Source organism: Lipotes vexillifer, unplaced genomic scaffold (genome assembly GCF_000442215.2).
Source record: "Lipotes vexillifer unplaced genomic scaffold, Lipotes_vexillifer_v1.1 scaffold149, whole genome shotgun sequence".
In the NCBI taxonomy this organism is placed as follows: domain Eukaryota; kingdom Metazoa; phylum Chordata; class Mammalia; order Artiodactyla; family Lipotidae; genus Lipotes; species Lipotes vexillifer.
In genome coordinates, this window is record NW_006779962.1 from 4,081,501 (window position 1) to 4,095,951 (window position 14,451).

The 14,451-nt window shown below is 45.4% G+C and overlaps 1 protein-coding gene across 1 annotated transcript in view; it reads right to left on the reverse strand.

Moving 5' to 3' along the window:
* Positions 1–14,451, reverse strand: part of HMCN2 (hemicentin 2) — a 150,510-nt gene that overhangs the window by 130,000 nt on the left and 6,059 nt on the right. Inside the window, 2 exon segments of the mRNA XM_007453133.1 lie at positions 80–238; positions 1,434–1,504. Of these exon segments, the coding sequence (XP_007453195.1) occupies positions 80–238; positions 1,434–1,504 (230 nt within the window).

A 14,451-nucleotide genomic window follows, 5' to 3' on the forward strand; every position in this document is an offset into this window, starting at 1 on the left:
GGAGGGAGGGGGGGCGGGGGGGGCTTGGAGCGGCCCTCAGAGATCCCAGCTTCCCCAGCACCCCCTCGTGGTGGCTCACCTGTGACTGTTTAAGCTGCAGCAGCTGCAGCACCTCGTCCTTCTTGCGGTAATCCTTGGCGCGGGCGTCCGAGAAAACGTAGATGAAGGAGCCGGGGTTGGCGACCTCCACGGCAGCCTTAATGGCCCCCATGCTCATCTCTGGGCAGTCCCCGCCTCCCTGCAGGACAGGGCGGGTCAGCGACTGCCGCCCACCTCCTCGCCAGTGGGGACCACCCAGGGAGGTGGGGGTCCCCTCCGGTGGCCTCTGTCCCGCGCATCCAGGGTCAGGCCAGGGCCCCAGCTACTCCCTTCCCTGAGACAGTGTAGCATCCAATCCGCTTCATCTCTCATTCATTCACTCATTCATTCATTCATTCATTCACTCATTCACTCACTCATTCCTTCATTCACTCATTCACTCCACCCATGCCCGAGCGACACGGTCCCTCCCACAGAGTCTGGATGGGAGGCAGACTTTACATTAACAAGCACAACACGAGCATTTAGTTACCATTGTGAGGAGTGCTACCAGTGGGATAGGAGGGATGGGAGCCACCGGGACATCTAACAGATACGCCAAAGAAGCCACATGTTAGCCAAGGCTTGGAGGATAGAGGGGTAGAGGGGTCGCCAGGGGAAGGAGAGGTGAGGGGTGGGCAGAGGAAAACATTCAAAGCCGCCTCCTCAGGTCCTCTCTGTGACCCGCCCTGGGACGATTCCACATAAACACACAGCCCTCCCCTCCCCGCCCACCAGCCAGGAGCTCTCTGCCCCCCAGGTTCGCACACCCAGCACCGGAAGCAGGGTGTGCACGCGGTAACTTCAGTAAACGCTTCTCTCCTTGGTTCACTCATCCCTTCCGTGTGCCGGGCCCTGTTCTGGGCCCTGGGGGACTTGGCGGTGAGCTAGACCGATCCGTGGGATCCCTGCCTGCAGGAAGCTGGGTGCGGGAGACGTATGCTGAACCAGGGTGTTCAGTGTGGCCCAAAAGCCGAGGAGGCCATGGGACATCTGACCCAGTCTCGGGCCAGGTTTTGGGAGTCTGAATTGACCCCACTCGAACCCTCCCTCAGCTACCACATACCCCTCATTCCAAGCCTGCATCCATGCAGTAAATAATAACTACCTTCTACATGCCAGGCACAGGGACTCCTGTAGGTACTTGGTTCACTGAATAAAGGAAGGAACCCCCCAAAATACAAAATCTGCAGGACCCCCAAGCTGGGGGGGAGCCCCAGGCAGAGCTGGGAGGCAGGTCATAGCAGTTGCAGGAAGCACCACCTTGGCCCCCAGGTGGGGCAAAGACCTTGGCCTCTGGCAGGGACTGGGCAGAAGGACACAGAGGGCCAGCAGCCAGGGGCGGGGCAGCCTACCTGCACGTAGAGTTCTCTCAGCTCCCTCTGAAACACCGCTGGGTCGGCCGTGAGGGTCACCGGGCCAATATCTGCAGAGAAGAGAGGACCAGGTGAGTTTGGACCCCCAGAAGCATAGCCCCCGTGGGCTGGGGCAGCAACTGCATGATGTGCCACCATCAGAGAGGAGAGGAGCTGAGGCCTGGACCTCAGAGACCTCCACAAATGGGGAGGTGGTAGGGGAGCAGCTTCCAGGGCTGCCAGGGTCAGATCTGGAAGGGAGGTCAGGCCACTTGGCCCTCTGCCCGCTCCAAACTGGACCCAGAGCTCCAGGGGAGCAGAGAGATGGAGCAGGGGGCAAACCTCCAGTCCTGCCCCCAGACCCACAGTTCCCGATCTTCTGTGACTATAACTCCCCTAGAAACCTCCCCTCTACCAGCCCACCCAGCTCCGCATCAGCGGGAAGGGAATTCTGGGAAGACAAAAAAACAGAGAATTGAGCAAATAAAGTTTTGGGCCACAGAGCAACTGGCCAACACCAGACTGACCCACAGAAGCTAAACCTTCCAGAAACTCCATCCATATATTAGCTCACTTGAAAAGAGCAGGATTAATTACAAGGGCTGATCCCAAATGTTGGCAAGGATATGAAGCAACTGAAACTTTCACGCACTGCCGGTGGGAATGCAAAAATGGTTCAACCGCTTTGGAAAACAAATGGAAGTTTCTACAAAGTTAAACGTGCACCTACCATAGGATCCAGTCTTTCCACTCCTAGGTATTTACCCAAGACAAATGAAAACAGACGTCCACGCCAAGACTTGTACTCAAATGTTCATAGCAGCTGTTTTCACAATAGCCCAGAACTCGAAACAAGCCAGATGTCCATCAGCTGGTGAATGAATAAACAAACTGGGGTACATTCATATAATCAAATACCGCTCAGCCAGAAAACGGAACGAGCTACCAATACAGGCAACCAGATGGATGAATCTCACAGACATAATCCTGCACGAAAGAAGCCAGACACAGAAGAGTGCCTACTCTACGGTTCCATTTACAGAAAGCTCTGGAACTGGCAGAATTAATCAAAGGTGAAAAAAATCAGAACGGAGGTTGTCTGTGGGATAGGGAGATCCAAGGAACTGTCTGGGAAGGCAGAAACGCTCTATATTGTGATGGGAATGTGGGTTCCGCACGTGTATCCGTTTGTCAAAAGTGTAAAGCGAAGATCTGCCCATTTCAGTGTATGTTAATTTTACCTCACAAAAAAAGAAACGTCAAAAAATGATCATCGTTGAGTGGGAGAGTGGAGGGTGGGAGGAGATACAGATGAAACAAGAATGGCAGATTTTTTTGAATATTTGGTGATGCTGGGTGAGGGGGATATAGGGATTCATTATACTATTCTGCTTACTTTGTATATACTTGAAATTTTCCCTAATAAATAGTTTTTTATTCAAGAGCAGTCATTGAAAGCCACAGCTAACATAAGACAAGGCTACCAGTGCACTGAGAACACGGCCAGAATTCCAACTTGCCATGTGGACATGTGCACAGTGCGGGTTTTGCAAGATGATGTGAACGTCGGATTTCTTCAGGAAATATTTCATTTGAGTCCTTGGTGAACTCTAGTAATGGACTATTTTTAGTTCAAAGATTCTAAATTCCAGTCACCCTAAGAAAAATTCCCATACTTGGCAACTCGTCAACAGACCTAGTCCTTCTTAGAAAAGGAAGCACATGGAATTATCCACACATGGCATTCATCCACCATCACCAAGGAAGGGTCTGGACACCAGCTCCTCTGCTGTATACTTTCAGAATCACCGCCTGGAGGGCCCTGCCGCTTTGCTCTGTATTTATTCCCGCATCCAACGGCCCCTTCCACTGGCTCTGGCCTTTACCAAGCCTTCTCCACTGGCTTCCTCCTGAACTCTGCAGTGACTAATTCAGCCAAACCCTCACCTTTGACCTCAGGCAGAGCTGACTGGAATCCTGGCTCCACCCTCCACCAGTTGTGCGGCTTCTCAGAGCTTTCTTCACTGTCCCAAGCCTCAGTTTCCCCATCTGTAAAATGCCGCATTTCTCTTAGCTGAGAACCATCATTGTGAGAATCCAGTAAACACAGGGAAGGAAACACCTCGCTCGGGTTAGAGCAAAGGCTCAGCAAACAGGAGCTGGCCCCGCTGATCTGAACGTACAATTCTTTTTTTTTTTTTTCTTTTTTAAAATTTTATTGAAGCATAGTTGATTTACAATGTTGTGTTAATTTCTACTTTACAGCAAAGTGATTCAGTTATGCATATATATATTCTTTTCCATTATGGTTTATCACAGGATATTGAATTCCCTGGGCTATACAGTAGGTCCTTCTTGTTTATCCATCCTATATATACTAGTTTGCATCTGCTAATCCCAAACTCCCAGTCCTTCCCTCTCTCATCCCCCCTCCCCTTTGGCAATGACAGGTCTGTTCTCTATGTCTGTGAGTCTGTTTCTGTTTCGTAGATATGTTCATTTGTGTCATATTTTAGATCCACATAAAAGTGATATCATATGGTATTTGTCTTTCTCTTTCTGACTTACTTCACTTAGTATGATAATCTCTAGGTCCATCCATGTTGCTACACATGGTATTATTTCATTCTATTTTATGGCCGAGTAGTATTCCACTGTATATATAAATATATATCACATCTTCTTTATCCATTCGTCTGTTGATGGACATTTAGGTTGTTTCCATATCTTGGCTATTATGAATAGTGCTGCTGTGAACATAGGGGTGCATGTATCTTTTTGAATTATAGTTTTGTCTGGATATATGCCCAGGAGTGGGATTGCTGGATCATATGGCACCTCTATTTTTAGTTTTTTGAGGAACCTCCATACTGTTTTCCATAGTGGCTGCACCAATTTACATTCCCACTAACAGTGTAGGAGGGTTCCCTTTTCTCCACACCCCCTCCAGCATTTGTAGACTTTAATGATGGCCATTCTGGCCGGTTGAACACACCATTGCTGGGCAATCTTACACGAGGCAGACAGGCAAAGACAGTCTTTTGCTCCAACGAGGTCCTCAAATTCTAGTTTGACTGAGGAGAGTAATAATTTTACTCAACGTTGGCTATTTCTTTATTACATAATAATATACATTCATTAAAAAATATATGACATTAATGATTCTGACATTTCCTAAGCACTTACTATGTACCAGCCTATGTGCTGAGATGCTTCCTGTGTATTAGCTCACTGAATCTTCCCTCCCACCTGTTAAGTCCAACTCTTACCCACATATTACAGAGGAGAAATGAAAGCCCAGAGAGGCTAAGTAACTTGCCCAAAGACACACAGTCAGTAAGCAGCAGAGCTAGAATATTAGCTTAGGTCTGTACAACTCCAGAATCTGAGCTTTTTTTTTTCTTTTTTTAATTAATTAATTTTGGCTGCATTGGGTCTTTGTTGCTGCGCGCGGGCTTTCTCTAGTTGCAAAGAGTGGGCTTCTCATTGTTGTGGCTTCTCTTGTCGTGAAGCGCGGGCTCTAGGCACGCAGGCCTCAGTAATTGTGGCACGTGGGCTCAGTAGTTGTGGTGCACGGGCTTAGTTGTTCCGCGGCATGGGGGATCTTCCTGGACCAGGGCTCGAACCTGCGTCCCCTGCACTGGCAGGCGGATTCTTAACCACTGCACCACCAGGGAAGTCCCAGAATCTGAGCTCTTGACAACTGTTCTCTGTGAACTGTACAGAGAAATTCCTCACATGCAGAAAAAGAAGGGAATTCTACCAACCAGAGATACTCTTATTTTTATATATAACCTTCAAAACTTTCATGCATATTTGTAAATCTTATATAAGTGCACACTATTTGAAGCAGAATTTCTATTTAAGTATAAATAAAAGAAAAAAAGGAAGAACAGCCATAGATAAAGAAGATGTGGTACATATATACAATGGAATACTACTCAGCCATAAAAAAGAATGAAATAATGCCATTTGCAGCAACATGGATGGACCTAGAGATTATCATACTAAGTGAAGTAAGTCAGAAAGAGAAATACCATATGCTATACTTATATCTGAAATCTAAAATACAACACAAATGAACTTATCCATGAAACGGAAACAGATGCACAGACATAGAGAACAGACTTGTGGCTGCAGGGGGCAGGGGGAGGGAAAGATTGGAAGTTTGGGATTAGCAGATGCCAACTATTACATACAGAACGGATAAAAAACAAGGTCCTACACACACACACACACACACACACACACACACACACGAATCACTTGCTGTATCAAAGAAATTAACACAACATCATAAATCAATCATACTTCAATAAAATAAAATTTTTAAAAAGAATGGGCATCTTTTCACGTGCCTCTTAGCCACCTGTATGTCTTCTTTGGAGAAATGTCTATTTACGTCTTCTGCCCATTTTGTGGGTTGTTTGTTTTGATATTAAGCTGCATGAGTTGTTTATAAATTTTGGAGACTAATCCCTTGTCAGTCACATCATTTGAAAATAGTTTCTCCCATTCTGTGGGTTGTCTTTTTGTTTTGTTTATGGTTGCCTTTGCTGTACAAAAGCTTTTGAGTTTAATTAAGTCCCATTTGTTCATTTTTGTTTTTATTTCCATTATTCTGGGAGACGGATCAAAAAAGATATTGCTGTGATTTATTATGTCAGACAGTATTCTGCCTATGTTTTCCTCTAAGAGTTTTATACTGTCCAGTCTCACACTTAGGTCTTTAATCCATTTTGAGGTTTTTTTAATTGTGTATGGTGTTAAAGAATGTTCTAATTTCATTTTTTTTTACATGTAGCTGTCCAATTTTCCCAGCACCGTTTATTGAAGAGGCTGTCTTTCCTCCATCGTATAGTTTTGCCTCCTTTGTCGTAGATTAATTGACCGGGATAGACCTAGACATTGTCATACTAAGTGAAGTAAGTCAGACAGAGAAAGAGAAATATCGTATCTTCTCGCTTATACACGGAACCTTAAAAAGAAAATGATACAAATGAGCTTATTTACAAAACAGAAACAGACTCACAGACTTAGAGAGCAAACTTATGGTTTCCAGGGGGGAAGGGTGGAAGGAGGGATAGTTAGGGAGATTGGGATTGATATGTACACGCTGTTATATTTTAAATGGATAACCAACAAGGACCTACTTTATAGCACAGTAAACTCTGCTCAATATTCTGTAACAACCTAATTGGGAAAATAATTTGAAAAAGAATAGATACATGTATATGTATAACTGAATCACTTTGTTGTACACCTGAAACTAACACAACATTGTTAATCAACTGTACTCCAATATAAAATAAAAAGTAAAAAAAAAAAAAAAGGAATGCGCTTGGGGAAAAAAATGATTTGACTACAAACCTACGTGCCAAACATAACAATGTTGAGAATGAAGAGATCCGAAGACCCCCACCTTTAAAAAGATGGGGAAACTGAGGCCAGAGAGGGGAAGAGAGTCCTTCAAGGTCAGATGGGAAGATTTGGCAGTAGGGTTGATCGGCTACATCACACCAACAGTGACCCCTTCTCTTGTTCATCGTCACAGAACTTCTGCCCACCTCAGCGCCTGGCACATGGTAAGTGCTTCATAAATACTGTTCAAATGAGTAAATGAATAACATTTATTTACTCATAACAAATACTGTTTGAATATACTGTTTGAGCAGCTCCAAGTCAGGACCCTTTATCTTTTTTTTTTTTTTTTTTTAATTTTTGGCTGCATGGGGTCTTTTGTTGCTGCACGCAGGCTTTCTCTAGTTGTGGTGAGCGGGGCTGCTCTTCGTTGCGGTGCACGGGCCTCTCATTGCGGTGGCTTCTCTTGTTACGGAGCATGGGCTCTAGGTTCGTGCCACTAGTTGTGGCACACAGGCTTAGCTGCTCCACAGCATGTGGGATCTTCCCGGACCAGGGCTCGAACCCGTGTCCCCTGCATTGGAAGGAAGATTATTAACCACTGCGCCACCAGGTAAGTCCAGGACCCTTTATCTTTATATCCTGTGCCCAGCACAATGCCAGGCATACAATCAACACCCAGCAAATATTCCTGAATGCCAAGCCTGCCTGATCCCCAGGCGCTCCCACCACAGCATGCTACTGCCCATCACTCAGAGAAACAGCTCCAAAATGAGGCAGGAAACCAAATGTGGTTATTTGGGGCATGCAGAGGGGTTGGCCATATTAAGGAAGAGCTGGCCAGATGGACAAAAGTGTTTGTGATTCCTCTTGAGTTAGAGGGCAGGGCATTTTAAAAGCTCTGCCCCAAGCTCTGAACAAAGAAGGCTCTCAGGGGAGAGCACACTTACATACACAGACGCACTGATGTGCAAAAACTAGTCTGATTTCTTCCTTTTACTGAACAGATAATCCCCAAACCAGCTCTGGGCGCTGGTTGCTACTGACCAGTCCCATCATTCCAGGGCTGGACCAGCTTTCAAGATACCCAGACGAGGCTGGAAGCACGGAGGTCTTCTCTCCATCTGTCTTCCTTGCTGCCCGACTGTCCACCTGCCCACCCATCCATCTACAGCTCCAGGCAGTGAGACAGAGATAGATGCCTTCTTGTTGTTAATTAATGCTGGTCCACGGCTTCATTTGTCATTCCTGAGACCTACCGCACCATCATCACTCATCATGCCAAAGCTCCCCAGGACAGGGTGTTTTCAGCAGGGTAACCATTTCAAGACCTGTCTTCTGGCAGGACAGAGTGAGGTACAAGGACAGGGCAGGACACCTGGCATGTCCCCATGTGAGTTTGCCCACTGAGAGGAGTTGCTTGAGCCCCTGTCCATCTCCCTCCTTCACCCGGTCCAGGAAGGACTGGATCTGGATAAAAAGCCCTTCTTAGCATGATGTTGATGTGGATGATGATGGTGATGATGCTGATGGTGATGATGCTGCTGATGATTATGCTGATGATGATGCTGATGCTGATGGTGATGCTGATGCTGATGCTGGTGATGCTGATGCTGATGCTCGTGATGGTGATGATGGTGATGGTGATGATGACGGTGATGATGCTGCTGATGGTGATGGCGATGGTGATGATGATGATGATGGTGGTGGAGGTAGAAGTGAGTGATGATGCTAACAGCAGCTTCAATGCATCGAGTACTTATTATTTTACAGTGTTTAGCTCAGTCCTATTAACAGCTCCCTGTTAGAATTGAGGATGCCAAGACCTTGCAGAAGGTCATATACAGCTAGCAAGTGGTAGTCAATAACTGTACTAGTTTCCTGTGGTCACCGTAATAAAATAACACAAACCCGGTGGCTTTAAACAATGGAAATACATTCTCTCACAGTCCTGGAGGCTAGAGGTCCAAAATCAAGGTGTCAGCAGCCCATGCTTTCTCTGAAGGCTCTTGGGGAGAATCTACTCCATGCCTCCTTCCTCCTCACTTCTCGTGATACTAGCAATCCTTGGTTTTCCTTGACTTGTAAACACACCATCACTCCAATCCTTCTCTCTGTGTCTCTTCTCTCCTTATAAGGACACCAGTCACATTGGATTAAGGGCTCACTCTACTGACTTCACCTTAACTAATTACATCTTCAGTTACCCTATTTCCAAAAAAGATCACATTCTGAAGTTCTAGGAAGGACAGGAATTCTGTGACGACACTGTTCAATCTAGAATAATGTCCAAGTCCATGTATTTGGCTCCAAAGCCTGTTCTATTTGCCACTGGCTGTACTGCCTCCCAAAATGAGGGTGATGATGATGATGATGACAGCTACCATTGTTTTAATATTTATTAAGCACCAGATTCTGTTCTACGCACTTGACATACATTCACTGAGGAAAACGTTACAGAAACCTATGAAGTCTCCTATTTACTATCTCCATTTTATAGGTGAGAATTTGAGGGCTAGCGAGGTGGAGCAAACTGCCCAAGGTCTTACAATGAGGAAGCATCAGAGATAGGATTCAAACCTGGGTCTGTCTGACCCCAGATCCAAGCTCTCAACCATGCATGAAGCTGCAGACATATGGCACTTGCTCCCCAGCCCCTCATTCCTGTTCCTGGAGGGGGCGGGAGGTTCGTGACTGAAGGTGGGCACCTGCCAAACAGCTGGGCAGATGTGGCGTGGGCTCCCTCTGAGCAGGGCTTGCCAGGTGCAGGGATGATTAAACCCATGACCTTGTCTCCACTTGTGCTGCCCTTGAGCATATGAGCCCCAGAAGCTTGGCCCAGAACCACCTCTCCATAGGGAAATATTTTCCACTCGGTAAGATGAGGGGGTGGAGCCTCTAGGACGTATGAGGGTCACACACAGGAAGAACCACCCGGCCCTTCACGTGGGTGATCCTCCAGTCCGTCACCCAGTCTGTGTGTCCCAGTGGTCACGGTCACAGCCAGGCGCCAGAGAGCCAGTCTCAGAAAGACCTCACGTCCAGGACTCTTCCCCGAGCCTGCCTTTCCCACCTCCTTGAAAGCAGGGCTTGAACCCTGGGGCCACTCTGGGTGTGCACATACCCCCTCCTCCCGCTGCAGGGGCCCCAAGCAGGGTCTCACCATCTGCCACCATTGTGGGCAAATTGTGTCCCCTCTCCGGGACTCGGTCCTCCCGTTTCTTTTCTTTTCTTTTTTTTTAATAAACTTTTTTTTTTTGCGGTACGCGGGCCTCTCACTGTTGGGGCCTCTCCCATTGCGGAGCACAGGCTCCGGACACGCAGGCTCAGCGGCCATGGCTCATGGGCCCAGCCGCTCCGCGGCATGTGGGATCTTCCCGGACCGGGGCACGAACCCGTGTCCCCCTGCTTCGGCAGGCGGACTCTCAACCACTGTGCCACCAGGGAAGCCCTAATAAACATTTTTTTAAATAACAGAACATACCTTATGATTTTTTTAAATTTATTTATTTATTTTTATTTTGGGATGCTTTGGGTCTTTGTTGCTGCGTGGGCTTTATCTCTAGCTGCAGCGAGCGGGGGGCTACTCTTCAGTGCGGTGTGCGGGCTTCTCACTTTGGTGGCTTCTCTTGCTGCAGAGCACGGGCTCGGTAGTTGTGGCTCGCAGGTTCTAGAGCACAGGTTCAGTAGTTGTGGAGCATGGGTTTAGTTGCTCTGCGGCATGTGGGATCTTCCCGGACCAGGGCTCGAACCCGTGTCCCCTGCATTGGCAGGCAGATTCTTAACCACTGCGCCACTAGGAAACTCCCTAAAACCACCTCTTCCCTGGGGAAAGTTGACAGCACACCTGGAGACCCAGAGAAGATGCTCAAACTCACTCTCTATCAGAGATACGCAAATTAAAACAGGTTACCATTTCTTACCGATCAAATTAGCAAAAAAGGGAAGAGTGACGTCCCCATATGCCAGCAAGTGTTTGGGAAAAAAGCAGTCTCAGACTCTCTTGGTAGGAGGGTTAGATGGTACAGCACTTTTGGAGGACGGTTTGCTGATACCAATTAAAAGTTTTTAAATGTTCATATGCTTTAACAATGAACCAATTGCAGTTCTGAGAATCTATCCTATAGCTATGTTATGGTTTTCTAATATTAATTTATTTTGGCTGCACCGGGTCTTGGTTGCGGCATGCGGGATCTTTAGTTGCGGCATGCGAACTCTTAGTTGCGGCATGCATGCAGGATCTAATTCCCCGACCAGGGATCGAACCCGGGCCCCCTGCGTTGGGAGCACAGAGTCTTACCCACTGGGAACACCAGGGAAGTCCCGTTCCTATAGATATGTTTTTGCCAATGTGTGTGTATATTGTAAGGAAACTGAAAGCAAACTATTTTTCATAATGTGGGAATGGTTGGATAAATCGAGGTAAGATAAATTAAGATCCCTCCTGTAACACCTTCTGTAGTCATTAAAACAATGCAGGGTATCGATATTTCCTAACATAAAAAGAGATCCATGATATAGCATGTGGGGGAGAAAAAGCAAGTTGCAAAACAGTATGCATAGTATAATCCTGTTTTTTATATAATAAAAAAACTAAGTGTATATATGTGTACAAGTGAATGACACACACACACGGTCTGGAAGCACACAAAATGATTAAAAGTATTTACATCTCTTGAGAGTAGTGTTATTAGAACATTTAACAAGCATGTATTAAATTTATAATTTTTTGAAGAAACTTAATAATTTCAGTTATTCACTGAAAGAGCTAAGCCCTGGTGCCAAATTTGACAAAAGAGCACAAAGAAAGAATATTATTTACTGATCATACATATTGAAATAAATGGAAAACTCCTAAAGGAGACACTGGCAAACAGAATCCAGCTGTATATTAAAGAATAATCCACAATGACTGAGTAGGGCTTATGCAAGAAATGTGGAAATGGTTTAAAATGAAGGAATCGGGCTTCCCTGGTGGCTCAGTGGTTGAGAGTCCGCCTGCCGATGCAGGGGACGCGGGTTCGTGCCCCGGTCCGGGAAGATCCCACATGCCGCGGAGTGGCTGGGCCCGTGAGCCATGGCCGCTGGGCCTGCGTGTCCGGATCCTGTGCTCCGCAACGGGAGAGGCCACAGCAGTGAGAGGCCCGCGTACCGCAAAAAATAATTAAATAAATAAATAAATAAGTAAGTAAATAAATAAATAAATAAAATGAAGGAATCACATCCAGAGGTCAACAGGAGAAAGATCTTACAAATATCTCAACAAAGCCAGAAAGTCACTGGCTAAAATTCAGCACCATCCCCTTTTGGGATTTTTGTTTTGGGGGGTGTGTTTTTCTACCTTTAGAACATTAAGAATGAAAGTATCTTCCCTCACCTGATGAAGAAAACCTCAAACCAAGAACCAATATCATACAATGATATACAATCAGAAGCAAGACAGGACCGACTTCAGCTGCCACCATTACTTAACACTGTGCTAAATCCCACAAAATGTTCCAAACAAGCAAAAAATTTGATTGGAAAAGAGGAGACAATATTACAATTTGGACAGGCTGTGATTGTCAACCTAGAAAACTCAAGACGTTACCCCCCCAAAAATTAGAACTAGTTTCTTTACAAAGTCTTCAGTAAGAAAGTTGGAAACAAAATAAATACATGAAAATAAATTGCTTTCCAACATACTAGCAATACTCATTTGCAAAAAATGTAATGAAAAAAATTCCTGGTCAAAATAGTCATACAAAACCCAAAATATTTAGAAATGATCTTAAAAAGAAATAGGTGGAACCTATAAGGAAAAAAAAAACCTATAAGTTTTTTACAAAAGGAAATAAATATTAAAAAAAAAAAAAAAGGAAGAGGTCTCCTAGAGGAAAACAATTAAATTTTTTAAAATGATAATTCTTCCCCAAATCAAGATTTAACACAATTCTGAGCAAATTCACAGTAGGAATTTCTTTTCTGGAAGTTGACTACATTTTCTACTTTTCATCTGAATTTTTTTAAATCTGTAATTTTTTGAGGAAACAATAATTTCAGTTATTCATGTTCAAGAATATTCATGTTCAAGAATATTTTGAAAATGACACAGAGAAGCTGCAGGGCTAAGTAACTCTGGAAATGAGTTGTGTCTGTAAGACTAAAGGCAAAAGAACTGTACTCTCATGAACAAAGTTGTTTTCCACGGGGTGCAAGTTAGCAATGCTAAAACCACTATAAATGTGGACTAGAACTGAAAATTAAGTAAATGACAAGTGAGTGGTGAAGGGTGAGGGCCAGGTTAGTCACTGTCAGAGTGGGAGGTTATAGATAAGCAAGAATACGAGACTGGAAGGACCCACATGGTAATCAATGAGAGCTGGAGACATCAGAATGAACTCATGTTCAGCTTAATACAGATACAGACAGTTAAACAGAGAAATATTTATAGATATGGGTATACACAAAGGTTACATATACAACATGTATCTCCTTGCTCTGTCAGCTAAAGATGCAGAAGCGGTGACACCCCAGTAGCAACAAGCACACCTAGCACTCAGATGCTGGTGTCTAATACCATTTTTCAATCAACGGAACCAGGGCTCCTTGGAGAAATTACTAATTCTAGGACTGGGGAAGGAAATACATAAGATGAGTCTGAAATATCCTGTAGTGCCAGAAAGTAAGAAAGTGCTTTAAAAAAATTCACAATAGGGGTATGTCAAAGGCACACAGAGGCCAAATGAAAGAGCTCCCAATGACTGAAGTTGGAAAATTTTGAGCAACAAAATTAAGTAGTATTGGATTATAACCCAAGGTATAAAACTATGAGCCCATGCTGATATATATAAATGATTGAATAAACAAATAAATGGAAAAGAATCAACTCTCTCACGCAGAAGATTTCCAAACAATTTATGTAAATACCCCACGTTCAAGGAGGTGGATCACAACTCCCTACTTCTTAAGTGTGGGCTGCGTGTAAGTGACTTTCTTCCAAAGAGGACAGTACAGAAAAGGAGAAAGAAAAGAATGCTCTTACAGTGAAGACACCTGACAACCTCAGCCAGGTGATCAAGGTCAGCGTCAGCAGTGATAAGTCATAATGAGGGCATGTACCCTTACATGATATGATGAGAATGGCATTGTTCCTCTGTGGTCTTCCTCCCATTACCCAGTCTAACCGGAGAAAAACAACAGGCAAATCATGACTGAGGGACAAAACATCCAGGCAATACTCGTCAAAACTGTCAAGGTCATCAAAAACAAAGCTTGAAAAACCATCACAACCAAAAGAAGCCTTAAGGGACATGACAACTAAATGGGATCCTGAATGGGCTCCTGGAACAAATGTTAGGGGAAAATTGAGGAAGTCTGAATAAAGAATGGACTTTAGGACTTCCCTGGTGGCGCAGTGGTTAAGAATCCACCTGCCGGGCTTCCCTGGTGGCGCAGTGGTTGGGAGTCCACCTGCCAATGCAGGGGACACGGGTTCGTGCCCTGGTCCAGGGGGGATCCCACATGCCATGGAGCAGCCGGGCCCGTGGGCCATGGCCGCTGGGCCTGCGCATCCGGAGCCTGTGCTCCGCGGCGGGAGAGGCCCACGTACCGCAAAAAAAAAAAAAAAAAAAAAAAAAACCCCCCCCCAAGGGGGGGGACAGGGGTCCAACCCCCG